Source organism: Chenopodium album, chromosome 7 (assembly GCF_948465745.1).
Source record: "Chenopodium album chromosome 7, dcCheAlbu1.1, whole genome shotgun sequence".
Classification (NCBI taxonomy): Eukaryota; Viridiplantae; Streptophyta; class Magnoliopsida; order Caryophyllales; family Amaranthaceae; genus Chenopodium; species Chenopodium album.
Window position 1 is genome coordinate 77687665 of NC_137840.1, and position 27592 is coordinate 77715256.

At 38.8% G+C, this 27592-nt stretch overlaps 3 protein-coding genes and 1 pseudogene across 3 annotated transcripts in view; all 4 read left to right on the forward strand.

Moving 5' to 3' along the window:
• LOC145639768 (large ribosomal subunit protein bL21c-like) overlaps nt 1–27592 on the forward strand; it is a 108351-nt gene that overhangs the window by 77364 nt on the left and 3395 nt on the right. The gene's annotated exons all lie outside the window — the stretch shown is intronic.
• Nucleotides 7502–9679, forward strand: LOC145640723 (heat shock 70 kDa protein-like). Its single transcript, XM_081691953.1, has one exon. The coding sequence runs from the start codon at nt 7502–7504 to the stop codon at nt 9476–9478; it is 1977 nt and encodes a 658-aa protein (XP_081548079.1). The 3' UTR covers nt 9479–9679.
• On the forward strand, nt 16990–21775 carry LOC145639764 (calcium-dependent protein kinase 11-like). Its single transcript, XM_081691089.1, has 7 exons — nt 16990–17954; nt 18541–18684; nt 18785–18937; nt 19039–19154; nt 19555–19722; nt 19819–20043; nt 21324–21775. The coding sequence occupies exons 1-7, from the start codon at nt 17345–17347 to the stop codon at nt 21537–21539; spliced, it is 1632 nt and encodes a 543-aa protein (XP_081547215.1). The 5' UTR covers nt 16990–17344; the 3' UTR covers nt 21540–21775.
• On the forward strand, nt 23066–27098 carry LOC145640724 (ABC transporter C family member 3-like; annotated as a pseudogene).

Consider the following 27592-nt stretch of genomic DNA (forward strand, 5'->3'; position numbering starts at 1 on the left):
AGGGTCTCAACACTTTTCGCCACCGGGCCCCGTAACCTCCAAAATTCCTCAAAAAGCGTTGATAATAGTCTTCAATTTTGGAATTTTTTGACCTTTTTTCGCCCAAATATAAAAATTGCCGAGATGTTTACCATGGTCTCTAATATTTTCTTGGAGTCCAATTGAGTGGGTGGAACCATCCAATTTGCCTTAAAATGATCAATTTACCATTTCGCAACTTGCACCGATTTTGTGAACTCAAACCTACCACGGACATTTATTAAAAAGCATGGATAATTTTAAGGCCAATTTTTGAGGAATTATAATTAGGCGTGGGGAACTCAAACACTTTTTGACAACGGGCCCTGTAACCTCAAAAATTCCTTAAAAAGCATGGATAATTTTCGATTTTGGAAATTTTTGACATTTTTTCGCCTGAAAATAAAAATTACCGAGATGTTTATGATGGTCCCTAATACCCTCCGGGAGTCCAATTGGGTGGGTGGAACCATCTAATTTGCTTTAAAACGATCAATTTACACGTTTTCGCACACTCCTCCTGTATTGGCTATAAGCTTTCACGGGGCTTGTACGTAGTCGAATAATGGTTTTATATGGGTCGAAACAATATTATATGTCTTCGGGATGCATCCCGTAATGTTCCGTGAAATTCCCACACCAGGTCTCGACACATCCTAAATTGTTCCGATTTCGTGTTTTATAGCCTTCATATTTGGCTTCCGTATATCATTTTTTTACCCGGCGAGATTATGCATCTAAGTACTTCCTTGGGTTCCCAAAGGCCCTTGGGAGTCATAAACAGTGTCCGAAACCATCTAATTCAACCTTAAACTTCATGTCTTTAGGGCCTTGGGAGTCGTAAATAGTGCTCGGAACCCGGTATGCCTTGTCCTTGGGTGCACATGTCTTATGCACATGCCACACGGCCCCTTGCCCACTTGTACCATCCAACATCCCAACACTTAGGCTTTGTGACACCTCTTAATCCCGTACTTAGCCTTTTTTAGCATACGAGATGCATCGCTAACCTCGTTTTCTAAAATATAGGTGTTTTTAGGGAATAGGGTGGGGGGAGGGACGAATCGAAGTGACATAAGGCTGAATCTCAGTATCCACCGTGCGAGCTTAGCCTACGACACGTGCCGAAACCCCTACTGTAGGACGACATCGGGCGGTGGGCGCATGCATCGCTTCTGGCCCGGATTTTGACTTAGAGGCGTTCAGTCATAATCCAGCACACGGTAGTTTCGCGCCACTGGCTTTTCAACCAGGCGACGCATGCGCCACACGACCCCTTGCCCACGCCCAAGGAAGAAACCCCACGCCGAAGCTCAAACCCCACGCCCAAGGAAGAAACCCACGCCCATCATGAAACCCAACGCCCTAGGAGAAACCCCACGCCGAAGCTCAAACCCCACGCCCATCATGAAACCCCACTCCCTAGGAGAAACCCCACGCCTACTGTACAACCCCTACGCCCAAAACTCAAACCCCACGCCTACTGTATCAACCTCACGCCCAATGAAGAACCCCACGCCCTAGAAAGAAACGACCAATGAAGAAACTCCACGCCCAAGGTCAAACCCCACGCTCAAGATGAAACCCCACGCCCTAGGAGAAACCCCACGCCGAAGCTCAAACCCCACGCCCAAGGAAGAACCCCACGCCCATCATGAAACCCCACGCCCTAGGAGAAACCCCACGCCTAATGTATCAACCCTACGCCCAAAACTCAAACCCCACGTCGAAACTCACCCCACGCCATAGGAAGAAACCCCACGCCCAAGGAAGAACCCCACGCCCATCATGAAACCCAACGCCCTAGGAGAAACCCTACGCCTATTGTATCAACCCTACGCCCAAAACTCAAACCCCACGCCTACTGTATCAACCCCACGCCCAATGAAGAACCCCATGCCCTAGAAAGAAACCCCACGCCCAATGAAGAAACTTCACGCCCAAGGTCAAACCCCACGCCCAAGCTTAAACTCCACGCCCAAGATGAAACCCCACGCTCAAACTCTAACCCCACGCCTAATCTCATACCCCACGCCCTAGGAAGAAACCCCACGTCGTTACTCAAACCCCAAGCCTAAAGAGAGGACCCCACGCTCAAGGAAGAACCCCACGCCTAAGAGGGACCCCACACCTAAACTCAAACCCCACGCCCAAGGAATAACCCTACGCCCATCCTGATACCCCACGCCTAATGTATCAACCCTACGCCCATCCTGAAACCCCACACCTAAGCTCAAAACCCACGCTTAAAAAGGGACCCCACGACCAAGGAAGAACCCCACTCCCAAGGAAGAAACCCCACGCCCATCTTGAAACCCCACGCCCAAGGAAGAACCCCACGCCCAAGGAGAAACCCTAAACGAACCAACCCCACGTCCTAGGACCAACCCCACGCCAACAAACCAACCCCACGCCCAACCAACCGACCCCTCGCCCAACTAATAAGCCCCACGCCTTAGGGAGGACCCCATGCCCAAGGACACCACGCTTATATAGGGGCGGGGCCAACGCCCAAGGAAACCCCACGCTTATAGAGGGACCCCACACCTAAGGAAACCCCACGCTCATAGAGGGACCCTACGCAATACTTCTTTTGGGGTGCTCAAAGTTTCCGAGGATAGTAATCTTCATGCCTTAGATGAACAGAACAATATCTTTTGGTCATCAAATATATCTAATGATCAGGCAAATAATTCAATAGCTCAGCTTTTAGATATTCTTCTTTCAAATGCTATTAGGGAGACAATCTAGCAGAGTTTGGAACATCCTTCACACAACTTTTAGATATTCTGCTTTCAAATGCTATTGGGGAGACAATCTAGCAGAGTTTGGAACATCCTTCACACTCATTGTTGCCATCAATGCATGTTGATGTGCATAGTAGCTCAGCTTTTAGATATTGGAAATCTTATTCTTCTTTCAAATGCTACTGGGGAGACAATCTGGCAGAGTTTGGAACTTCGGCTTAGGTACTCTTTCTCGAAACCTTCCTGAATTTTTCACTTTAGATGGTGATACCAGCTATAAGAGCAAACTCAATTTTCCTCCAATGTGTCTGCAAATTCCTGATTAGACTTCAATTTTTGAATTTTTAGACTTTTATTCGCCGAGAAATAATAATTGCCGAAATGTTTATCATGGTCCCTAATATTTTCGCGAGTCCAATTGGGTGGGTGAAACCATCCAATTCGCCTTTAAACGGCCAATTTATCGATTTACAACTTGCACCGATTTCATTAACTCAAGTCTACCATGAACATTTATGACAGCATATAATGATCAAATAAGGTTCCAAATGGCAATATATGACCCCGAGATGTATTCCGTAAAATCTCAAGGTTTTTCGACACCGTACCCAACCTAAAAATTTTCTCAAAAAGCGTGGATATAAGCCTTCAATTTTGGAATTTTTTTTACTTTTTTCGACCGGAAATAAAAATTGTCGAAATTTTTACCATGGTCCCTAATAGGGGTGCTCATAAATCGGTCCGGACCAAAAAAATGGACCGGACCACCCCAGACCGGACCGGACCGAATTAATCGGTCCGGTCTTCAGGTCTTGAAATTCATTTTTCCGATCTTCGGTCCAGTCCGGTCCAAAACCCTATAAAAACCGGTTTTGGACCGGACCGATGTTTTTTATTAAAAATATGTGTGAAACCTTAAATTATGGTTTAAATTAACCTTAATAAGCTTAGAAAACTTTAAATTTATAAGCTTTTTTGCACTAAACATACAAAAAAAGACGTAAAAATGACGTTACAATATAGTATTTCCAATACTTTTTGTGTGCTTTCCTAAACTTAATAAAAAATTTAGTATTCTTTTTAAAAAAATTCTTAAATTGGTCCAAAGCGGTCCGGTCTGGGTTTTGGACCGATTCTTTCGGTCCGATCCGGGTTCGGTCCTAACTTAATCGGTCCGTTCTTCGGTTCTTAAAATTCTAATTTTCGGTCTTCGGTCCAATCCGGGTCGGTCCGGTCCGGTCTTGGACCGATGAACAGCCCTAGTCCCTAATACCTTTCGAGAGTCCAATTGGGTGAGTGTATCCATCCCATTTGCCTTTAAACGGCCAATTTACCGGTTTACAACTTGCACCGATTTCATTAAATCAAGTCTACCACGAACATTTATGACAATATATAATGATCATAAATGATTCCAAACGTCATTATATGGCCCCGAGATTCATCCCCTAAAATTTCAACGTTTTACGACACCGGGCCTCGACAAAATATCTCATAAAGCATGGATCTTAAGCCTACAATTTTTTGAATTTTTTGACTTTTTTTCGCTCGAAAATTAAAATTGCGGAAATTTTTACTATGGTCCCTAATACCCTCCGGGAGTCCAATTGGGGAGGTGGAACCATCCAATTTGCCTTTAAATGACCAATTTACTGGTTTACAATTTGCACCGATTTCATTAACTTAAGCCTACCACTAACATTTATGACAACATATAATGATCATATAAATATGGTTCCAAACAACATTATATATTTATATGACCCCTAAATGTATTCCCTAAATTTTCAAGACTTTGCGACATCTGGCCATGAAACCTTCAAAATTTCTCAATAAGCGTGGACATTAGCCTTTAATTTTGGAAATTTTGACCTTTTTTTGCCAGATAATAAAAAATTGCCGAAATGTTTAACCTAGTCCCTAATACCCTCCGGTAGTCCAATTGGGTGGGTGGAACCATTCAATTTGCCTTTAAACGACCAATTTACCGGTTTACAACTTCCACCGATTTCATTAACTCAAGCCTACCACGAATATTTATGACAATAAATAGTGATCATATATAGTTCCAAACGACATTATTTGACCCCGAGATGTATTCCCTAAAATATCAAGAATTTTCGATACCGGGCCTAGAAACCTCAAAAATTTCTTAAAAAGCGTGGATATTAACCTTTAATTTTGGAATTTTAAGACTTTTTTTCGCCCGGAAATAATAATTGCCGTAATGTTTACCATGGTCCCTAATACCTTCCGGGAGTCCTATTGGGTGGGTGGAACCATCCTATTTGTCTTTAAACGACCAATTTACCGGTTTACTACTTGCACCGATTTCATTAACTCAAGCATACCACGAACATTTATGACAACAAATAATGATCATATATGGTTCCAAACAGCATTATATGACCCCGAGATGTATCCCCTATAATTTCAAGACTTTTCGACACCTGGTCCCAAAACCTCCAAATTATCTCAAAAAGTGTGGATATTAGCCTTCAATTTTGGAATTTTTTGTTTTTTTTTTCTCCCGAAAATAAAAATTGCCGAAATGTTTACCATGGTCCTTAATACCCTCCGGGAGTCCATTGGGTCGGTGGAACCATCCAATTTGCCTTTAAACGACCAATTTACCGGTTTACAACTTGCACCGATTTCATTTATTCAAGCCTACCATGAACATTTATAACAACAATTAATGATCATATATGGTTCCAAACGGCATTATATGACCCCGAGATGAATCCCATAGAATTTAAAGACTTTTCGACACCGGGCTCCGAAACCTCCAAAATTTCTTAAAAAGAGTGGATTAAATTTTGGAATTTTTTGACTTTTTTTTGGAATTTTTTGACTTTTTTTCGCCCGGAATTAAAAATTGCCGAAATGTTTACCATGGTCCCTAATACTCTCCGGGAGTCTAATTGGGTGTGTGGAACCATTTTATTTTTTAAACGTCCATTTTACCGGTTTACAACGGCCAATTTAATCAACTTACACTGAACCCGACTTGAACCAAAATTGACTCAAACTCGTCAAAACCCGAATTTAACCCCACTTGTTACTAACCTGACCTGAATTCAACTCGACCTGAATTTAACCCAACCTGTTACAAACCCGACCCGAAATCAACCCGACTTGTTATTGACCCGTCCCGAATTTTACCAGGACTATTACTAACCCAACCCAAAAATTTAACTCGATCTGTTACTAACCCGACTCGAAATTAACACGACTTGTTATTGACCCGACCTAAATTTAACCCAAATTGTTTCCGACCCGATTTCAAATCACCTTAAATGCAATTTAGACCACCTTATTATTGTTGATCAAAGCATTTTGTCTTGGGAGACCAAGTCGGTCCAGGCCAGCAAAAGAAAGGAGCATCATCCTCAAATTTAAGAGTTAAATATAGTATATATTTGTTGTATGGTCAAAGGAGATAATTATCTTCCTAAATTATAGACTATAGTTCCCTAGTATATTGCCATATATATTATAGTCAAAGGAAATAATTAGCTTGATAAAAATGATATTATCTATTTATAGTTAGTTGAATCCGAATATGACCTTATTTGGAAATGACCCAACTTGATTGTAACCTGCAAATTATTCACTCGAACATAACCCGACTTGGAAATGACCCAATCTGATTATAACCCGCAAATTATAGACTTGAACCGAACCCGACTTGAACCCAAGAATGACCCGACTTGAAAATGACAGACTGATTATAATCCGCAAATTATTGATTTGAACCGAACCCGACTCAAACCCGAGAATGACCCGACTTGATTCTAACCCGCAAATTATTGACTTAAACCGAACCCGGCTCGAACCCGAGAATTACCCTAACCCGTTTTAACCCGAATTAAACTTGACCTATTGTTCACCCGACCCAATTGTATCCCGACCTGTTATTAACCGGACCTAAACCCGATAAGAAGTATGGCCCGACTCAAGCATGACCCAACCCAAACCCGACCCGCATAGGTTATGGAATTAATTTGAATCGACCCGGTCCAAGTTGACCCGTCCCACTCTTACCCGACCCAAACCCGACTCGTTTACCCGAATTGACGGCCCTACGTATATGATATTTCAGAAAATAATTTTATAAAAAAAATTGTAATTGAACTAAAAATAGTACTGCTATAATCACGCCAAGTTTTGCTTCATTAAATTAAAATCATTTTAGTCCATACCTAGTACAACATTTTTAGTAGGTAAGGAGAATTGGAGAAAGCCTTATTACGTACGAAGTAGTATATTAAAATCTAAACAGGTAGATTAATCCAACAAATCTTATTTGTACTTATGATCCAGTACCTGTAAATAAAATGTGAGCCCATATCCACAATAACCTTACGTCAAAAAAATCTTATTAAAGTCACCATTTTTAAGGTGTATGAAAAAACGTGGTAGAAAAAACAAGAAAGTCCCAGAAAAATCCCGCCCCTTTTAATTGTAACAGTTCTCGACAATCCCATACTCTTCTCTTCCTTTCCAACTCCACATCTTTCTTCCTTTCTCTCGATCCTTCACTTTTACCGCCATTTATTTCCATCTCTTTCCTTGAACTATATATAACATTGCCCACCTCATTACTCATTCAATCAACGCAAAAAACACACACAATCAAACAACAAGATCTTCAATAACCCTCTCTTTACTTACAACAAAAACAACACAAGCTCTGTTTTCTTGATTGTTTTCTTTGCATTCATATTATCATCATGTCAGCCAGCGCGAAAGCTGAAGGTAAAGCTATTGGTATCGACCTCGGTACAACCTACAGTTGTGTGGGTGTGTGGCAAAATGATCGAGTTGAAATCATTCCCAATGATCAAGGCAACCGTACCACCCCCTCGTATGTCGCCTTTACCGACACTGAGCGGCTTATTGGTGACGCTGCTAAGAATCAGGTTGCCATGAACCCTCAGAATACTGTCTTTGACGCTAAGCGTCTTATTGGTCGACGTTTCTCTGATGCTACTGTTCAGGCCGACATGAAGCACTGGCCTTTTAAGGTTGTTCCTGGACCGGCAGACAAGCCTATGATTGTTGTCAACTATAAGGGGGAAGAAAAACAGTTTGCCCCTGAAGAGATTTCTTCTATGGTTCTGACAAAGATGAAGGAAGTTGCTGAAGCTTATTTGGGACAGACTGTTAAAAACTCTGTTATTACCGTCCCTGCGTATTTTAATGATTCTCAGAGGCAGGCTACAAAGGATGCCGGGTCGATTTCCGGGATGAATGTCATGAGGATCATTAACGAGCCTACTGCGGCTGCCATTGCTTATGGTTTGGATAAGAAGGCGTCGAGGACAGGGGAGAAGAACGTCCTCATTTTTGACCTTGGTGGCGGGACCTTTGATGTGTCCCTTCTTACAATTGAGGAAGGGATCTTTGAAGTGAAGGCCACTGCAGGTGATACTCATCTCGGAGGTGAAGATTTTGATAATAGATTGGTGAATCATTTTGTTGCTGATTTTAAGAGGAAGCATAAGAAGGATATTTCTGGAAATGCTCGGGCGTTGAGGAGGTTGAGGACTGCCTGTGAGAGAGCAAAGAGGACTCTCTCGTCGACTACTCAGACGACGATTGAGATTGATTCCTTGTATGAAGGGATTGATTTCTATTCTACCATCACGAGGGCGAGGTTTGAGGAGTTGTGTATGGATATGTTCAGGAAGTGTATGGATCCTGTGGAGAAGTGTTTAAGGGATGCAAAGATTGACAAGTCCAAAGTGGATGATGTTGTTTTGGTAGGAGGGTCCACGAGGATTCCTAAGGTACAGCAACTTCTGCAAGACTTCTTTAACGGGAAAGAGCTCTGTAAGAGCATTAACCCGGATGAGGCAGTCGCGTATGGAGCTGCTGTGCAGGCTGCTATTCTGTCAGGTGAAGGTGATCAGAAGGTTCAGGAACTGCTCTTGCTTGATGTTACCCCGTTGTCTCTAGGAATTGAGACAGCAGGAGGTGTGATGACTGTGCTCATTCCAAGGAATACTACAATTCCAGCGAAGAAGGAGCAGATTTTCTCTACTTATTCTGATAATCAGCCAAGTGTGCTGATCAAGGTGTACGAAGGAGAGCGTCCTATGACCAAGGACAACAACTTGTTGGGTACCTTTGAGCTTAAAGGAATCCCTCCGGCCCCTAGGGGAGTCCCACAGATTAATGTTTGCTTCGACATTGATGCAAATGGTATCCTGAATGTTTCTGCAGAGGATAAGACTGCAGGGGTGAAAAACAAGATTACCATCACTAATGATAAGGGGAGGTTGAGCAAGGAAGAGATTGAACGAATGGTGAAGGAAGCAGAGCAGTACAAGGCCGAAGATGAGGCTGTGAAGAAAAAGGTGGATGCTAAGAACTCCCTCGAGAACTATGCATACAACATGAGGAACACTATTAAGAATGATAAAATTGGAGGGAAGTTGGATGCTTCGGATAAGCAGAGGATTGAGAAGGCTGTTGATGAGGCAATTGAGTGGTTGGATAAGAATCAGTTGGCTGAAGTAGAGGAGTTTGAGGATAAACAGAAGGAGTTAGAGGATTTGTGTAATCCTATAATCGCGAAAATGTATGGTGATGGTGCTGCTGGTGCAGGGATGGATATGGGTGGTGACATGCCAGGTGGTGGTGCTTCAGGCGGTATGGGCGGAGGTAGTGGTGGTGCTGGGCCTAAGATTGAGGAGGTCGATTAAAAGAGTTATGTTTTATGAGCATGATATAGGATTTCCTCTGTTATTATCAAATTGTTCTTGACTTGTGATTTTGTATTTTGGGGTTTTTCTAGGGGGGAAAGGGGGGCCAGGTATATTGAGGAATAAAGCTTAGCTTATGTTTTAGCATTGTAACTTTGATGGTTGTAATTAATATTATCATATGACATAAAATATATTTTGTTATAATTCAAATCCAGTTATGTTGTGCATTGCATATCTAGTGCATGAAGTATTACCTTGATTTGACATTGTTTAACATGTTTGATTCAAAAAACATTAAGCAGTAGGTAAAATATATAATGGAGGGGCAAAATTTCTACTTATAATGATTCATTTAGGCTTTAGCTATCAATGAAAATAATGTAAAATATTAATTGATACTCCGTAATCATTTATTATAATAGGTAAAACACAACAGTCACTTCTATTTCAGAAAGAAAACAAAAGCTTATTTCCGCTTAGCCTAATTATGTAGGAAGTTAAGTTAAAAATGGATTTTTATACTAAGATTTCTTATAAGGAACTATTGACCAATTTAAATTGGTTCAATCAGGGTGATTTCTTTCTATGATTCCCAGTTTTATATATAAAAAATAAAAATATGAAGAATATAAATAAAATCAGTGTTCTTTGTATAGAAACTCCATTTTCCTTACAGAACAGTATAAACTCTTTTTCAGCTTCATTCTATGGGCAGAATAATGCAGCAAGCTAACTTAGCTAAGATTCATAATTCCATAGCCTATGTAGGAGTTGAACCTACATCATAGTGCGAATTGCACATAGCTCTACCAATTGAGCTAATAGGCTTTAATTGGTTTTCGGAGGAAAAAAACATGTTAAGCATTTTGTAATAAGAATACAAAACTTGGCCCAAACTAACACAACTGATGCAATAAAACTACCCAGACATACAACATGCTCATTTCAGCTAAAACAGAGCAACAAAGAGATACCACTCTGAACTGCATTACACATTCAGCTTAACTGTATTGATTAATTTTGCAGTCACACTGTGAGGGGTAAAACCTTGCGCCAACATTAGTTCACTGTTTAATGACTTTACAAACAAATCTCAGATTCCTAAAAACCCAAACAACACAGATCAACATCCCTCAAAAAATAGACATAAACACCTCCAAAAACCATCCCAACAATTACAAAATCAACTAGTATATTCACAATTACCTCAAGAGACTAGCATTAACTTGACCTTATATCATAAAATCTACACTTCCAAACCAACAAGGAAAAATCAATATACCAACAAGGAAAAATCAAAATACCAACAATGAACAATCAATATAACAACAATGAACAATCAATATCTCAAGCTTTATCTCAATTCAAATTCCTCCACCCCACTGAGACTCTGAGAGAATATAAACTGAAAACATACCCACACACTCCAAAGCCCTCTCTCAAAACCTAGAAGACTCACTGAAATAAGATTGAGAAACTCAAGAAGACCTCTGCATTTATAAAGATTGAGAAACTCAAGATTAAGAACTCCGCCAGTGGGTTTCCCGCTGCCAGTCCCAAGCCTGGATAAAGGAGGAGGGTTACGGTAGGCCAGTGACAGCCAGTATAAAACTTCGTCACATCCCATGACATGAGCCAAACAGATATTTTCGTGGGGGCGTTCCCTACTCAGCGACGCGCTGCACTTCCTAGACCCGGGTGTAGTGATAAGTATGCAAGGGTTGCTAGGTCGTCGCCCAGAAGCGACGCGCCACATTGCCCGAGTGTGGTGTCAAATGAGCAAGGGCGTGCCATTGGGGCGTTCCCTACTGAGCGACGCGCTGCACTTCCCAGACCCGGGTGCAGTGATAAGTATGTAAGGGTTGCTAGGTCGTCGCCCAGAAGCGACGCGCCATATTGCCCAATTGTGGTGTCAAATAATCAAGGACTTGGAGTTGGGATCAGGAGGGAGCGTGGGAGAAAAGAATTTAGTTTGCGGATTGGTTCTTGGAATGTGGGGTCTCTTACGGGAAAATCAGCAGAATTGGTAGAAGTAATGAAAAGACGACGCGTGAACATCATGTGCCTCCAAGAGACAAGATGGACAGGAGAAGGAGCTCGAGGCTTGGTTTTGGGGTATAAGGTATGGTATGTTGGGCAAGAAACGAGCCACAGAACAAGGAATGGTGGAGCTAGGAACGGAGTTGGTGTGGTTCTCGATGAGAGGTTGGCAAAAGAGGTGATCGAGGTCTATCGGAAGAACGATAGGTTGATAAGGCTGAAGTTGCTATGTGGCAAGGAGATTGTGAATGTTATCAGTGCTTATGCTCCCCAAGTGGGTTTAGATGCAGAAGAGAAACGACAATTTTGGGAGGACCTAGACGAGGTGGTGCAGGGTGTCCACCACTCAGAGAAGTTATATATTGGAGGGGATCTAAATGGGCACGTTGGGGCGAGCCGAGATGGCTATGAGAGTGTCCATGGAGGCTTTGGGTATGGGCAGAGGGACGCCGGTGGTGAAGCTATTATGGATTTTGCCCAATCATATGATTTAATTTTGGCTAATACTTGGTTTAAGAAGAGGGATTCACACTTGATAACTTTTCGGAATGGAGCAAATGCAACTCAAATAGACTTCCTGCTCACAAGGAGCATAGATAGACAAAGTTGCATAAACTGTAAGGTTATCCCAGGGGAGAGTGTGGTCACCCAACACCGGCTATTGGTAATGACTATTCGTCTGAAAGAGAAGGCGAAGAAAAAAGTTAGACAAGAAGAACCAAGGATAAGATGGTGGACCCTAAGGGATGCAAAAGCTAAGGTTTTTACAGAAAAGGTAATTGAAGAAGCGGATTGGGATGGAGAGGTGGATCCGGACATGACCTGGTTACGAATGAAGAACTGTTTCCTAAGAGTGGCCAAAGAGGTCTTAGGGGAAGTAAGGGGAAGAACTTCGGTACAGAGAGATACTTCGTGGTGGAATGAAGAGGTGAAAGCAGTAATTAAGCAAAAAAGGGAATGCTATCAAGCCTTAGGAAAATGTAGGAGTGATGAAACCTTTGCAGCGTATAAGGAGGCTAAGAGTAAGGCAAAGGCAGCTGTTCGCCAAGCAAAAGAAAAGGCATATCAGGAGGTTTATGAAAAGCTTGATTCCAAGGAGGGAGAAAGGATCATTTATAAGATGGCAAAGAGAAGACAAGAGGCAAGGAAGGATATTGGCATGGTGAAGTGTGTCAAAGATAAGAACCAAATGGTCCTAGTGCAAGAGGAGGGCATCAAGGACAGGTGGAAGGGGTACTTCGATGAATTATTTAATGGAAGTAATGGAGTTGTGATAGGAGATACCTCTATGAGTGATGAAGAAATCAACATGGAGTATGTGCGAAGGATTAGGAGAGTAGAGGTGGAGATTGCACTGAGGAAGATGAAACCTAAGAAGGCGGTTGGCCCTGATGGGGTACCGATAGAGGTGTGGAGGTGTTTGGGTAAGATTGGTATTGATTGGTTAACAAACCTTTTCAACAAGATATGGACGGCTACAAGGATCCCACAAGATTGGAGGAAGAGCACCTTGGTCCCGGTTTATAAAAACAAAGGAGACGCTCAAGATTGTTCTAACTATCGAGGAATTAAGCTTATGAGCCATACTATGAAGTTGTGGGAAAGGGTGATTGAACAAAGGTTGAGGGCATGCACAAGCATTTCAGATAACCAATTTGGTTTTATGCCTGGGAGATCTACTATGGAGGCAATCCATTTGATAAGACAAATGATGGAGTTTTATAGGGTAAAGAAGAAAGATCTTCATATGGTCTTTATTGATTTAGAGAAGGCATATGACAAGGTGCCAAGAGAGATACTTTGGTGGGCAATGTTGAAGAAAGGTATCCCACGAAGGTACGTAGACCTAGTTAAGGATATGTATCGGGATGTGTCAACAAATGTGAGGACATGCGGAGGGTTGACAAAAGATTTCCCTATTACAATCGGATTGCATCAAGGGTCTGCATTAAGCCCTTTTCTTTTTGCAACGGTTCTAGACGAATTAACTAGACCAATTCAAGATGAGGTTCCATGGTGTATGCTGTTCGCAGATGATATCGTTTTGGTGGATGAGACTAAGGATGGGGTTAATGTCAAGTTGAAGCAATGGAGGCAAAGGTTGGAATCTAGAGGGTTTAAGCTAAGTCGGAGTAAGACTGAATATTTGGTATGTCGTTTTGGCACTCAGAGGGGGACAAGCAATGAAGTGGTGAGTTTGGATGGAAAGGATTTGACCATGAGTGAATGTTTTAAGTACCTAGGGTCGATCATCCAGAAGAATGGTGACATTGATCAAGACGTGACCCACAGGATTAAGTCAGGGTGGCTTAAATGGAGAGCGGCCACGGGAGTGCTATGCGACCGCAGCATTCCCTTAAAGTTGAAGGGAAAATTCTACAGGACTGCCATAAGACCAGTGTTGCTCTATGGTACAGAATGTTGGGCTTCTAAGAAAGAGCATATTAAAAAGATGGAGGTTACGGAAATGCGCATGTTAAGGTGGATGTGTGGAAACACTTTAAGAGATAGAATCAGAAATGAGGTTATTCGCAAGAAAGTAGGTGTGGCGGGCATTGTAGATAAATTAAGGGAAAATCGTCTGCGTTGGTTTGGACATGTAAGACGGAGACCCGAGGGTGCACCGGTGCGAAGAGTGGAAGAGTGGGACCATGGAGGGATTAAACGAGGAAGAGGGAGACCAAAAATGACTTGGTTGGAAGGAGTGAGGAAGGATATGAAGTGCATGGATTTACGTGAGGATGAAGTTTTGGATCGTAAGGGATGGAGGAGAAAGATTTATGTTGATGACTACACGGAATAATCAAATTTGGTTCATGTTAGCCGACCCCACTTTTGGGATTAAGGCTTTGATTGATTGATTGATTGATATAAACTGTATACACAATATACACAGTTAAATACTTCCTCCTAACCCATATCAAGCATGATACACTAAAACAAGACACCAAATAATGTTATGCCATATCACACTACGAGCATTAGTTTGAAATTGTATTCCATCCTCAAAATCAACGGCCCTTGTCAATCACAGCATATAAAAACACTTCGTATAAATCATGAAGTAGCTCACGTCCCTCTAACTATCGATAAGAACAAACCTAACCTTGACACCAGCATTTTGCAATACATTATACATATATTAATACTAATCATCAAAACAGATACTAACTAAAATCCTCTCCAAAGTCATCCAACCAATTCATAAATGTCTTTCTATTCCTAAATGCCTAAACACCATTAGACGGTTAAAGCCTTAACCCATAACATCAACTCAGGAAAAATATCAGATCACAAAACAAATTTGAATATTGAAAACCATACAAACTTCTAACAAAGTTAAAACCAATCAAAATTAACTCAATTTTCTGTAAACTTACATCACATTAAAATTAACATACATATTCAGTGCAATGAATCAAGTCACATATAATAAACAAAAAAACAGACGATAATTCCACAACACAAGTAGAAAATTACAGTAACATTTACCAGATTAGTTGATTGCGAGGTTCGGGTGGTGTTGACATTAGAAGTTTCCCAAAATGTTGACTGGAGTTGAGCGATTTGGAGGAGAGAGAATCAGCTCCGATGAAACCCTAATATACCGAACTCAAACACAATTAGAACTAATTTTAATCTAACAAGTGATGGGATGTTACAATTACCAAAAAAATTCCCCAATTTGAAGATTTAATCGATGATTTACGTAATCGGAGTGTGAGTTTAGACGAACAGATGGAATCGGAAACATCGTCTGAGGTTAGGGTTAGGGTTTTGATCGGAATAGATAGGTTTCCGACGAGGAAACTGAAAGCAGAGAGAAATTTTACACATTTACCGATTTACGGAGTACGATTACAATTTTATACTGTGAACTTATTGCACTTGTGAACTTGTTGACTTATTGACCTTGTTTGACAATTAACATGATTATTTACTGTATTGAGCTGAAAAAGTTAATTATATTGGTTGTATAATTGAATTAATGGACTACTCGGTATTTTACAATGACTTCCTAAATTTTGCACAATTGTAATTTTTAAATCATGAATGAGTATAATTGAATTAATTTACCTTAATTAAATGTCAATAATTAATGAGTTAATAATTTGACCTTTGATTCACATAACATTCAACATGGCACTTAGGGCCTATTCTGAATATTTTATGAGAGAAAAAAAAAAATTAAGTGAATTGAACTTAATTGAAAATTTTTGAAAAGAATAGGTCCTTAATTAAAATTTTTGTGCCTATACTCCTACAGTGACCAACAAGCTAAGATATTTAGGGTATCATTGAGGGATTTTTCAAGAGATTACCATAAAATGTTCTTTGGACTCGTATTCAATCCATTTTTTAAATGTTACACACTTATACTTCTTTATATTGACAAACACTACAATTTAATGTTATATTTCTCCTATATAAGTCGAGTCTACACTTATCATGTCCACGAATTAAGGTGTCTTGGAATTTGAGCCTCGGTCAACTCTTGAGAACCTGCTTGAGAGTTTGTGTTGGGGGTATTTTGGTAGTTTCATTTATTCACTAGAGTTGCATAAAGAGCCACAATTGTCGTTACTAGAATGTACAAAGAGCATTATCTTCCTTGGCATCAAGCATCAAGCACCTATAATGTTGATGGCAAGCCTCACCGACGTCAAAACCATTAAAAATAATGACAAGTCCATTGGTCAATCCAAAACATTATTAAAGATGATAGATATTAATCAATTGTTTTGAAATTAATTGGCGAATTAATCACAATCCCTCACATCCTCCCCTTCTATATCGGCTCACATCTTGTACGTGTACTTGTGTAGTGATTGTTCCTTTCTAATCATTCGTTCATTCATTTGTAAGGATGAGTTAGATTGTTAATATGGTAAAAAATAGTCTAATTTTTTATAATTATTATCCATTTTTTAAAAACACCCACCCACATGACCCATGTAATGTGGAGAAATCAAGATTTTAATTTTTGATTTTATACCCCATAAGATACAATTAATTACTGTAATTAATGGCATATACTCTATGCCGTATTTACACAAGAGCATGTTTTTAAGACAAGATAATTAAATACCATTACTGTACTCCGTATTGATTAAAGACAAAGATGATTACAGAATTAATTAACGACAGAGATCTGTGTAATTACTGAACAAAGAGTACAAAAGCTAGAGCACAGTATTAAATCAACGACAAAATAGCAGCAGTATAAATTGTCGGAATTTATGTATTATTATCAGCCAATTCACTGCAATTTCCCTCGTGGTTTAACCTGCAACTTGCCATTTTTTTTTTTTTTGGATTTTGATTTAACTTGCCAAATGAAATTATTTGACAGTAAAATTATGGAATAATTGCAGTAAATCAAAGAAAAAGACTGTTTATTCCCACCGTCGATTTAACGAAATCACGATGATTTGGATATTTAGTGGTCTCCAACCAATCACCCACGATCTTACACAGTCATCAAAGATGCACCACTGATTCTTTCCTTATTCCATTTTTATAATAAAGTTTTTATTTTTATAATTTTATGAGAGAGAAAGAATGATCGATCTATGCTATCCATGATTCTTTCATACCTTAATTTAGCGTCATTATATTGAAAAATTAAGGAATACCCTGTTTCTATTTTTTTCACAGATCCCAAAGAAATTAACCCCAGAAAAAGACTTGTCTAAATTCTTTGAATTTCACGAATTGATCGTACACCCATTTGAGAAGGTAGAAAAACAAACAATACCCAGAAATTTCACGTTTTCTTGGCTTGATTTGACACCCTTTTGAGGAGAGAGAAAATCGGAAAGAATGTCGGAAAATAAGCATGGTGGTGGTGGTGGTGGTGGTGGTGGTGGGTCACCGGGAGCGCCGGTAAGAAAGCTGATTACAACATCGGCGACGAAACCGACATCGTCGGTATTACCGTATCAAACCCCAAGATTAAGGGACCATTATTTGATCGGAAAGAAATTGGGTCAAGGTCAATTTGGTACAACATATTCATGCACAGAGAAATCAAGCGGAAATCTTTACGCTTGTAAATCAATTCCAAAAAGAAAACTTTTATGTAAGGAAGATTATGAAGATGTTTGGAGAGAGATTCAGATAATGCACCATTTGTCAGAACACCCAAATGTGGTTAGAATTAAAGGGACTTATGAAGATTCAGTTTTTGTGCATTTGGTTATGGAATTATGTGCAGGTGGTGAATTGTTTGATAGGATTGTTGCAAAAGGTCAATATAGTGAAAAACAAGCTGTTGAATTGATTAAAACTATTGTTGGGGTTGTTCAGGCTTGTCATTCTCTTGGTGTTATGCATAGAGATCTTAAGCCTGAGAATTTCCTCTTTGATACACCTTCTGAAGATGCTAAGCTTAAGGCTACTGATTTTGGTCTTTCTGTCTTTTATAAGCCTGGTTAGTCTTCTGATTTTCGGGTTTCGTTTTCGTATTTATTTTATGATTTGTGTAATTGATATTTGTGGGTCTGAATTATGATCTTGTTTTGTTAGTAAATTTGAGGTGAATGATGATGATTTTGGTTTTGTTTTGCTTTGGTATGAATTGTGATGTAATGTTCACTTTTTGACATAAGTGTTTGTTTTTTGAATGTTGCATATATGAATGAACCTGAGTGCTAGTAATGTACTTTCTTGTAGGCGTGTCAATGATGTGTATCTCAAAATTGTCATCATATATAGCACAGAATCTAGTTGTATATTAGGTTTCAAAAAAAAATCTAGTTGTATATTATATTGTCATGCCCTTCCCTTTTGTTAGTGATTAAGGCTGTAATGTGACACCATTATTCAATTGTATGAATAAATACCAAATGCAAATTCTTTGTATGTAGTTCTTTGTAAGTAGCACAAGGAATAAGTCTTTTGTTTGTAAAGGTGGCTAGTGGTCCTTAAAGTTAAATTCCTACTAACCTAAGCATGTTGAGTTGTTGACAATCCCACCAATACTCAGGTTTAACCTTCACCTGTTTTCAAATTTGCAGGACAATATTTTAGCGACGTAGTTGGGAGCCCCTACTATGTTGCACCTGAGGTATTGTGCAAGCGTTATGGACCTGAAATAGATGTTTGGAGTGCTGGTGTCATTCTCTACATTTTATTAAGTGGAGTTCCACCATTTTGGGCTGGTAAATTCTCTAGTTAACATCTTTACAGTTTGAGGTATAGTATGTCATTTCTTCATCTCCAAGAAGCTCATAATTAATTGTTTATTAACCTCCTTTGCAGAAACTGAGTCTGGAATCTTCAGACAGATTCTCCATGGGAAGTTAGACTTCGAGTCTGAACCATGGCCAAATATTTCAGACAGTGCAAAGGATCTGATTCGTAAAATGCTTGAGAGGGATCCAAGGAGGCGAATAACAGCTTATGAAGCTCTATGTGAGTCATATTTCTGAAAATAATGGTGACAAAATAATGTCTTAACTGCTTGAGAATTTTGCGCCTAATTTTCTGCCCTGAATTGGTATTTTTGCCTGCAGGTCACCCATGGATTGTTGATGACACTGTTGCACCTGATAAACCTTTGGACTCTGCTGTTTTATCACGTTTGAAGCATTTTTCAGCTATGAACAAAGTTAAAAAGATGGCATTACGTGTATGTTATTATAACTTTTAGTTATAGAGTCATGTGTTTGCTAAATATGGAGGTGATTATCTTTTTGTTTGTCCATCTCTCACAAGAATCAGATTGTCCCACATGTTCTGTAGTGTTATTTCTTGATATTAATAGGCATTTGACTGCACTACGTTAATTAACGTTATCAAGAGAGAAATCAAGTAACAGAACATATTTTCTGATTTCCAAATGTGATATCTTCATCTGATAACATTCTCTCCTGTCCTGTAAACATTGTGTATACCAAGAGCAATTAGGGAAACAATGTGATTTCAAAAAGTGAATTTGTGGTTCTATTCCTGCATGGCAAAGAGCAAACTTTTTTTTTACACCCTGTAATTACTTATTGCGTCAACTTTATGTCCAAAACTTCCTGCAGGTAATAGCAGAAAGTCTTTCAGAAGAAGAAATTGGTGGTTTAAGAGAGTTGTTCAAGATGATTGACACAGATAACAGTGGAACCATAACATTTGAAGAATTGAAAGTTGGGCTGAAGAAAGTGGGTTCGGAAATGATGGAGTCGGACATCAAAGCTCTTATGGATGCTGTAAGTCTACATGTCCAAGGAAAATTGATGTTTTAAGGCTTGAATTGAAATCTCTTTTTTAGTGTTCTGATTTCTTACCTTATGATTGATTGTCAGGCTGATATCGATAACAACGGAACCATTGACTATGGTGAGTTCCTTGCTGCTACCCTTCATGTGAACAAGATGGAGAGGGAGGAAAACTTGATAGCAGCTTTTAAATATTTTGATAAAGATGGTAGTGGCTACATAACAATTGACGAGCTTCAACAAGCCTGCAAAGAGTTTGGTCTAGGTGATGGTCATCTGGATGAAACAATCAAGGAAATAGACCTGGATAACGTGAGTTTTTTTTCCTCTCTCCTTTGTTTTTCTTTCCAATGATCATAGAATTTCTGTCTTTTGATTGCCTGTCCAATGTTAAATTTTCTACGTAGTAGTATTATGACATTTACATAGATAGTCACGTATACAGTCTTCAAGCATTTTTTTTCCTGATATATGAGATCAGTAGTAGTCTCTCTGTTTTTTATTTAATTTTATTTAGATATATGAACTCTTGGTGAATTGTGGCGCTCTAGAAATAGTAGCTCTGCTAAAAACTGACACGGTAAAAGCACTCCTGGTTCAAACTAATAGCTGGACACTTTTAGACTTTTGTAATTGTGCTTTCTCTTCATTGATCTTTTAATATTACCATTGTCTTGCAATAAATCTGTGGAATGAAAATGGATGAAGTTACTTCTCGATATAAATTTTGGAATATGTACACATTGCAACTGTAAATGTTGAGAAATTTATGGACAATGTTGGTGAGGTTTGACCATTAAGATTGAATGTATTGAGATGAAGATATAAGCAATTTTGCGAGTCTTCTTTTTGATCCAGAGAAACTGGCGCATCAGCTCTGTATGTAGAGCACCGTATGTTTCACAGATCCTGATAGCTCTAACAATCAACTGTTAATATGGCTTCATCTATTGTTTTTCTATATTTTCTTCACGCTGTTATTTAAAGTTTCCACCCCTTGACTTGGCCTATTTATTAGTTGAGTTCTTCTGGAAATCATTGTTGTGAAGGAGTAGAATTGACATTATTGACCTGGTCATTTCAAAACTTTAAACTGCAAAGCAAGTTATCACGGGAATCAGAAATTCACTTGCTTCTAGCTAAAATTGTATGAGATTTTGGTGACTGATATCTTTTTACTGATTATTATGGTCAGATGTCTACTGTTGCTAATTCATGGATGATATGGTTTGAGTTACCATGTCGTTACACTTTCTAACTGAATTGAGTAGCATGGAAACTTTTGCGTTAGTATCTTGTAGTTGTGTCCCTTATACCTTGAAATTAGCTTAAGCAGTGTAAATAACATAGACTTAACCTCGGTGATTTGAATAGTTCAAATTACGCCTCCATATATCTCAAAAAGGCCTTCCCTTCCTTTCTACAGCTCGACATTTCCCCTATCAAGACTTTATAAGTCATTGATCTGTTGATCACCTCCCATGTACTCTCAGACAGACGCATCCACATCTTAGGGATGTCATTATCAAATGCATGTATGAATTTCCTGGTGTAAGATCTCTGCTGACAGTATCACTGTTTAAAATTGACAGGATGGCCGCATCGATTTTGGGGAGTTTGCTGCGATGATGAAGAAAGGTGACTCAGGAGACGGCGGAAGAACCATGAGGGGAAATTTGAATTTCAACCTGGCTGAGGCATTGGGAGTAACCCCTGCTGAGGCATTGAAAGTAAACCCTGCTGAGGCGTTGGGAGTAAACCCGGCTGAGGCATTGGGAGTAAAAGACTCCGCTTCAGATTCTAGCTAAATGTTTTGTCTGCTGTACTGTATAGCTCTGAAGGATAGTGACTGGCAATAATGAAGCTGCTGATCTGTTGAACCTTCACTTATATGTTGCTTTACATAGATTGGATTTGATGTAATCCAGTTTTTTGAGATTTTGAATATGGGAAAACTTCCATTTACCTCAGATGAATGTGTAGAGTAGTGAACACAACTTTGTTTAACTTGTATAAGAATAATATTTAAGTTATTTACTGAGTTTTCATCAGGCTACAATTTATAGAGGATCAAGGAGAATCCCCTCCACTCCCCCCTGGTGTGACCGGGGTTCGATCCTCACCCCCACCCCTCCTGTGATAGGAGGGGCACCCCGTATCTTACTGAGAAAATAAAAATAAAAACACATAAAAAAATTAAAGCTGATGATGCAGAGCTCACTTCTTTATTAAGGAGTATTCATCTACATTTTTGCTCAAACTTTGAGCGTTTCCCATTTTCTCATGAGCTTTTTTTTTTTTACCCCGTATCTACATTTTGTGTTATTTTCCACGCCAATAGTCACCAAAATACCATTAGATAGACATAAATTGTGTATCAATAAGATGAACGGAGGCTCCCTCATTACTACACTTGGTAACTTGAATGCGGTCCATATCAAAGTTCTTAAGGAATAATCCACATCCTAAGTTCCTAACCCATCAAAGAAAAAGGTTTAAGCACACCACGTGTTTGTAGAAATGCCTAAACTAAAATACAATGGTCTCTGGTACTAAGACGGAGTAGTCCTTGTTAGGGCTTTTTTAAACTCGGGCCAGTTTCAAAGGTTCGTTTATTCAGAATGCATGTTTCAATTATATTACTATCTCCGTTACATATTATCTGCAACGATTAGACATTTTTCTCTCTATTTATGTCAAATCGTTGCAAATAATAGGTAACGGAGGTAGTATGTTATGAATTATGACGCTTATCAACTTATAATTAAATGTTATAATACCTTCAAATTTTATTACTTCATCTTGTACATGCACGAAGCATTTATCAATGTTTAAGATAAAATAGAGAATGATAATCATAAAATGTTAGAATTTTAGTTTGAAATGTACTAAGTCGTGCAACTGGTATACATGCTTACAGAGTTTTTGGTTATTTCATATACGGTATATAATATCTTAGGATCTGGATGAAATTATACTTGGTACGGAGTATCATTTATACTAATTTCAATTAAGATTTAGTATTAATTTTTGCTACTTAATTAGGAAGTCAGAAATCTCAGCAATAGTGAATTTAAGGCTGTTAATGGCCAGATTAATTAGCATAATGATCTGTTACTTACAATTGTCCATATTCTATGATCGTTTTAATTCATTGCCATAGTGGAAATTCATCCTTATTTAATTCCTCATAATATTTCACCAAAAAATCTTTCCTTTATAATTTCATATGTTTTTCTTTTTTTTTTTTTTTAATCAAAAGTTCTCATCTTCAAATCTGCAACGAATGATACATCTAAAACACTGGTAGAAAAAAAAAAAAAAAAAATCAACTATGAATTTGTTGGACTTCCATAATTTCAATACATGGAACTTTGATATGAATATCCTATATGTTGTGTTAGGAATTGTTTTCTTTTTGGTCTCCGTTTTCGTCTTCTTCAGGTGGAATTCTGCTTCTGTGAAGGCAATGGGTGATGAGGGTGAACTGCAGGAATCTCTTTTAACTTCAGAAGTAGATGGTCAGACCAGCCATCAGGGGATAATTAGTCCTTATTCGAAAGCCGGATTCTTCAGCAAGGCCACCTTTTATTGGGTAGGCTCCTTAATAACAAAGGGTAATCATAAAACTAGTCTAGACCTTGATGATGTTCCTCCTCTTCCTCTTGATAACAATGCTAGTGAATTGTTTGTAATGTTTAGTAAGTCTTTAGAGCATGCTAATGGTAAGGTTACTAGTATGCAGCTTTTTAAGTCTATGATCATAATGTCATGGGCTAATATATTGTGGACATTTGTTCTTAATTTGGTTGAAACATTAGCCATCTAAATGGGGTGAAGGTGTCGTCAACAGCTAGAACCGGGTATGTTCTGATTTCTGCATTCGTGGTTGCAAAGCTTGTGGCGTGTGTCTCGGAGAAGCATTCAAACTTTAGGGTTGAGATAATTACGCTCAAAACAAGAGCTGCCCTTATTCAGAGCATCTATACTAAGGCCTTGACCCTCCCCTGCACATCTAAGGAAGAAGGTCGTACAACGGGTGAGCTGATCAATGTCATGTCGGTTGATGCAGAAAGAGTTGCGCAATTTGGTGCCTACGTGCACGATCCATGGGTGATCGTCCTGCAGCTTGTATTAGCCTTCAATCTTGTATGCAACTCTTGGGCTTGCCTCAATCGCGGCATTTGTTTCAACCGTGTTGGTGATGCTGGCTTACTATCCTGTGTCAAAGTTGTTTGATAAGAATTATAAGAATTTAATGCAATCCAAAGACAAAAGAATGCAGGTTACAGCTGAGATACTAAGGAACATGAAAATTCTGAAGCTTCAAGCTTGGGATATGAAATTCTTGAACAAAATCCTTGGCTTAAGAGATGTGGAGAATGAATGGTTGAAGAAAACTGCTACTTGTTTGGCAGTAACAGCTTGTGTATTCTGGATCGCCCCAACATTCGTGTCTTTGGTTACTTTCAGCACATGCTTGCTCATTGGTGTTCCTCTAGAATCTGGGAAGGTCTTATCTGCTATTGCAACATTCAAAATTCTTCAAAGTGCCATCATAAACCTGCCACACTTAATATCTTCTGTAACACAAACAAGAGTTTCTCTTTCAAGAATTGCTTCATTCCTATCCCTTGATGAGTTGAGTCCAGATGCTGTGATGAAGCTTCCTGCAGCATCTAGGATAAATGATCAGGTAGTCATTGAAATTAGAGAAGGAAACTTTACCTGGGATCACTTAGCTCCAAGCCCTACATTGAAGGATATCAACATTAAAGTTGAGCGAGGAATGAGGGTAGCAATCTGTGGTACAGTTGGTTCTGGTAAATCAACCTTGCTCTCGTGCATACTTGGAGAAGTGCCAAAAGTCTCTGGTGTCTTAAGCTTAGGGGGGTCTACTGCTTATGTTCCTCAAACCGCTTGGATACAAAGTGGAAGTATAGCCGATAATATCTTGTTTGGAAAGGAAATGCATGTAGAGAAATACAACAGGGTCCTAGAGGCATGCTCTTTGAGAAAAGATCTCGAGGTCTTGCCCTTTGGAGATCAAACAATCATTGGTGAGCGAGGCATAAATTTGAGTGGTGGACAGAAGCAAAGGATACAAATTGCTCGAGCAGTATACCATGATGCTGACATTTATCTTTTAGATGATCCTTTTAGTGCAGTTGATGCTCACACTGGAACTCATCTCTTTAAGGTTAGAATTTTTATTTCATACAAGTAATTATAAGAGTATAACATCAAACTAGCAGTGAAATTGTAGTTATTCATATGTTAACAGCAAACAACAAAGTAGCAGTATAAAGTTATATTTAATTCTTTTCACCTTCTTTGGTACAGGATTGCATTCTAGAGCTCTTAGAATCCAAAACAGTGATGTATGTCACCCACCAAGTAGAGTTCTTACGTGCAGCTGATCTGATTCTGGTGAGTTTTGAAGATTAAATTCTTGAAAATTGAATGAACAAATTCATGGATGTCCTAATTAATGAATGCTTTATCTTATTAAAGGTCATGAAAGAAGGAAATATACAGCAAGCTGGTAAGTACGAGGATATTTTAAATTCAGGCACTGATCTCAGGGAACTTGTGGTAGCTCATGAAGAAGCCTTATCCTCATTTGATTCAATTGGAACTTCAACAAACATAGCTAGGACTGATGAAGAAGCATCGAAGGAGGAGACTGATGATGATGAAGGTGAAGCTGATGATGAAGACATGAGGCCGAAAGGACAACTTGTGCAAGAAGAAGAAAGAGAGAAAGGAAGAGTTAAGATCCTCTTGTATTGGAAGTATATCACAGCAGCATACAGGGGAGGTTTAGTGCCCTTCATATTAGTGTCTCAGATTCTTTTTCAGTTTCTTCAAATCTGAAGCAATTATTGGATAGCTTGGGCAACTCCAGTTTCATACGATGCCAAACATGTTGTACAAGGGAAAACTTTACTGACTGTGTATGTTGCTTTGTCGGTTGGAAGTTCCTTATCCATTCTGGTGAGATCATGGTTTCTTCTGATAGTTGGGTACAAGACAGCATCTTTGCTCTTCTACAAGATGCATTCCTCGATTTTTCGTGCTCCAATGTCATTTTTTGATGCAACCCCTAGTGGACGGATCTTAAGCAGGGTATGATCTGATCTAGCCTCAGTTCCCCTCTTGTTTGGTAAAAGAAATTGGCTTCTTTTTTTATTTTATTTTATTTTATTTTTTTTTATTTTATCGTAGTCTCATTCAAACCTTGCTTCATTTATCCTTACATAAAAATGGTTCGATGGATGATACATAGTGATGATTTACCTTAGTTTTATTTAAAGTGATATATTATGAAATCATTTATTAAGATTAATCATGTAATGCTACCTGTTTCAGGTGTCTACAGATCAAAGCGATGTGGATATGTCTGTCCCAAATAGAGTTGGTGGTTTCGCGTTCTCTGTTATCAGTCTTTTAGGGGCTATTGGAGTAATGTCACTGGTTGTATGGCAGGTTTACATGATTTTCATTCCAGTTATTGCTGTCTCTCTGTGGTATCAGGTAAATATATACGACGACTTAAACCTTAGATGATCGTGGACACTGCAACAGATAATGACATCCAGCAGACCCTAAGGGAACACTTCTCAGATTCAACGTTAATTATAGTTGAACATCGGATTACTTCTGTCATCAGTAGTGATCAAGTGATCGTTCTAAGCCAGGGAACAGTTGAAGAATGTGACAGACCTTCAAGTTTGCTACAAAATCCTACCTCGTCTTTTTTGAGGCTTGTTAATGAGTATACAGCAAGATCAAATTCCAAGAAAATGGATCCAAGATCAAGAAAACAGAACTCATAAACCGATCAAATTGGCTAATCAAATATTTTAATTTTCAGCATGTTAAAAATAGCCATTAAAATGAATTGGACCAGGATTCTATATTGTTTTGTAAATAGCTCAGTGTTATTGAAATGAAGTAGGTTCGTTATGATACTAATGGCTTTTTTTTTACAAGAATTTGGATCCATTGCACTCTGACTCTCTCCTCTAATTCAGCAGTTTACTTCCAGCATGGTCTTAGAGGATTATTGGCTCTAATTTCCAATATGGACACCTAGAAATGGAGTACGTGTTACAACAAAGTTTAAGCTCCTATTCTCTAAATAGACTAGAAATACATCTTGTCTTTCTATTGCTGTCTGTTTGTATGGTGACATTGTCATGATTTGCTTATATTCATTGCAAACTTTGTTTTTATGCTTAAAGAGAAGCATAGCTGTTTCAATATCGATTTTAAAAAAGGATTTTCTTAGATCCAGTTCTTTGCTTGCAGAATCAGCTTTACAAACTGATGCAACAATTGGAAGCTACCACTACTGGTCTTAGTCTTAATCCGCGGATTACTTATAAAAGACTTGAGATTGTGGCAATTATACTTTGGATGTCTTCGGACTATACAATAGTAATCTGCCCATATTCCTTTTACTACGTACATTAGATGGTGGTTCTAACCATTGTATGAATCAATATGTTGGTTGTACACTTGTACGTAGCATTTGCTATACTTTATAACATACGTAAACTGTAAACATAATTGATTTTGGATGTATGGCCTTGATCCAGTAACATATATTAGTAGTAAAAACACTTTTGAAAATTTTATAATGTTAGGAACTCATACCAAAAACACGCTTAAATCAGTGTAATTAGTGTATTTTTGTCATGACTTTGTAAATTTAAACAATTTTTAGAAGTGTTTTTAATCTTGAATTGTTTTAAAGAGTAGTTTTTGATATTGTAAAAAAAAAAACAAACAAACAAACAAAAAAAAAATATTGTTTGCAACGATTAGACATTTTCCCTCTCTGCTTTATATTAAA

What these genes read in the sequence shown, in the direction of transcription:
- LOC145640723 (XM_081691953.1), top strand. Translation starts at nt 7,502, where the DNA reads ATGTCAGCCAGCGCGAAAGCTGAAGGTAAAGCTATTGGTATCGACCTC.
- LOC145639764 (XM_081691089.1), top strand. Translation starts at nt 17,345, where the DNA reads ATGTCGGAAAATAAGCATGGTGGTGGTGGTGGTGGTGGTGGTGGTGGG. An exon ending in AACAGCTTATGAAGCTCTAT is followed by an intron (nt 18,938 to 19,038) that starts GTGAGTCATATT and finishes TTTTGCCTGCAG; the next exon opens with GTCACCCATGGATTGTTGAT. An exon ending in TCAAAGCTCTTATGGATGCT is followed by an intron (nt 19,723 to 19,818) that starts GTAAGTCTACAT and finishes ATTGATTGTCAG; the next exon opens with GCTGATATCGATAACAACGG.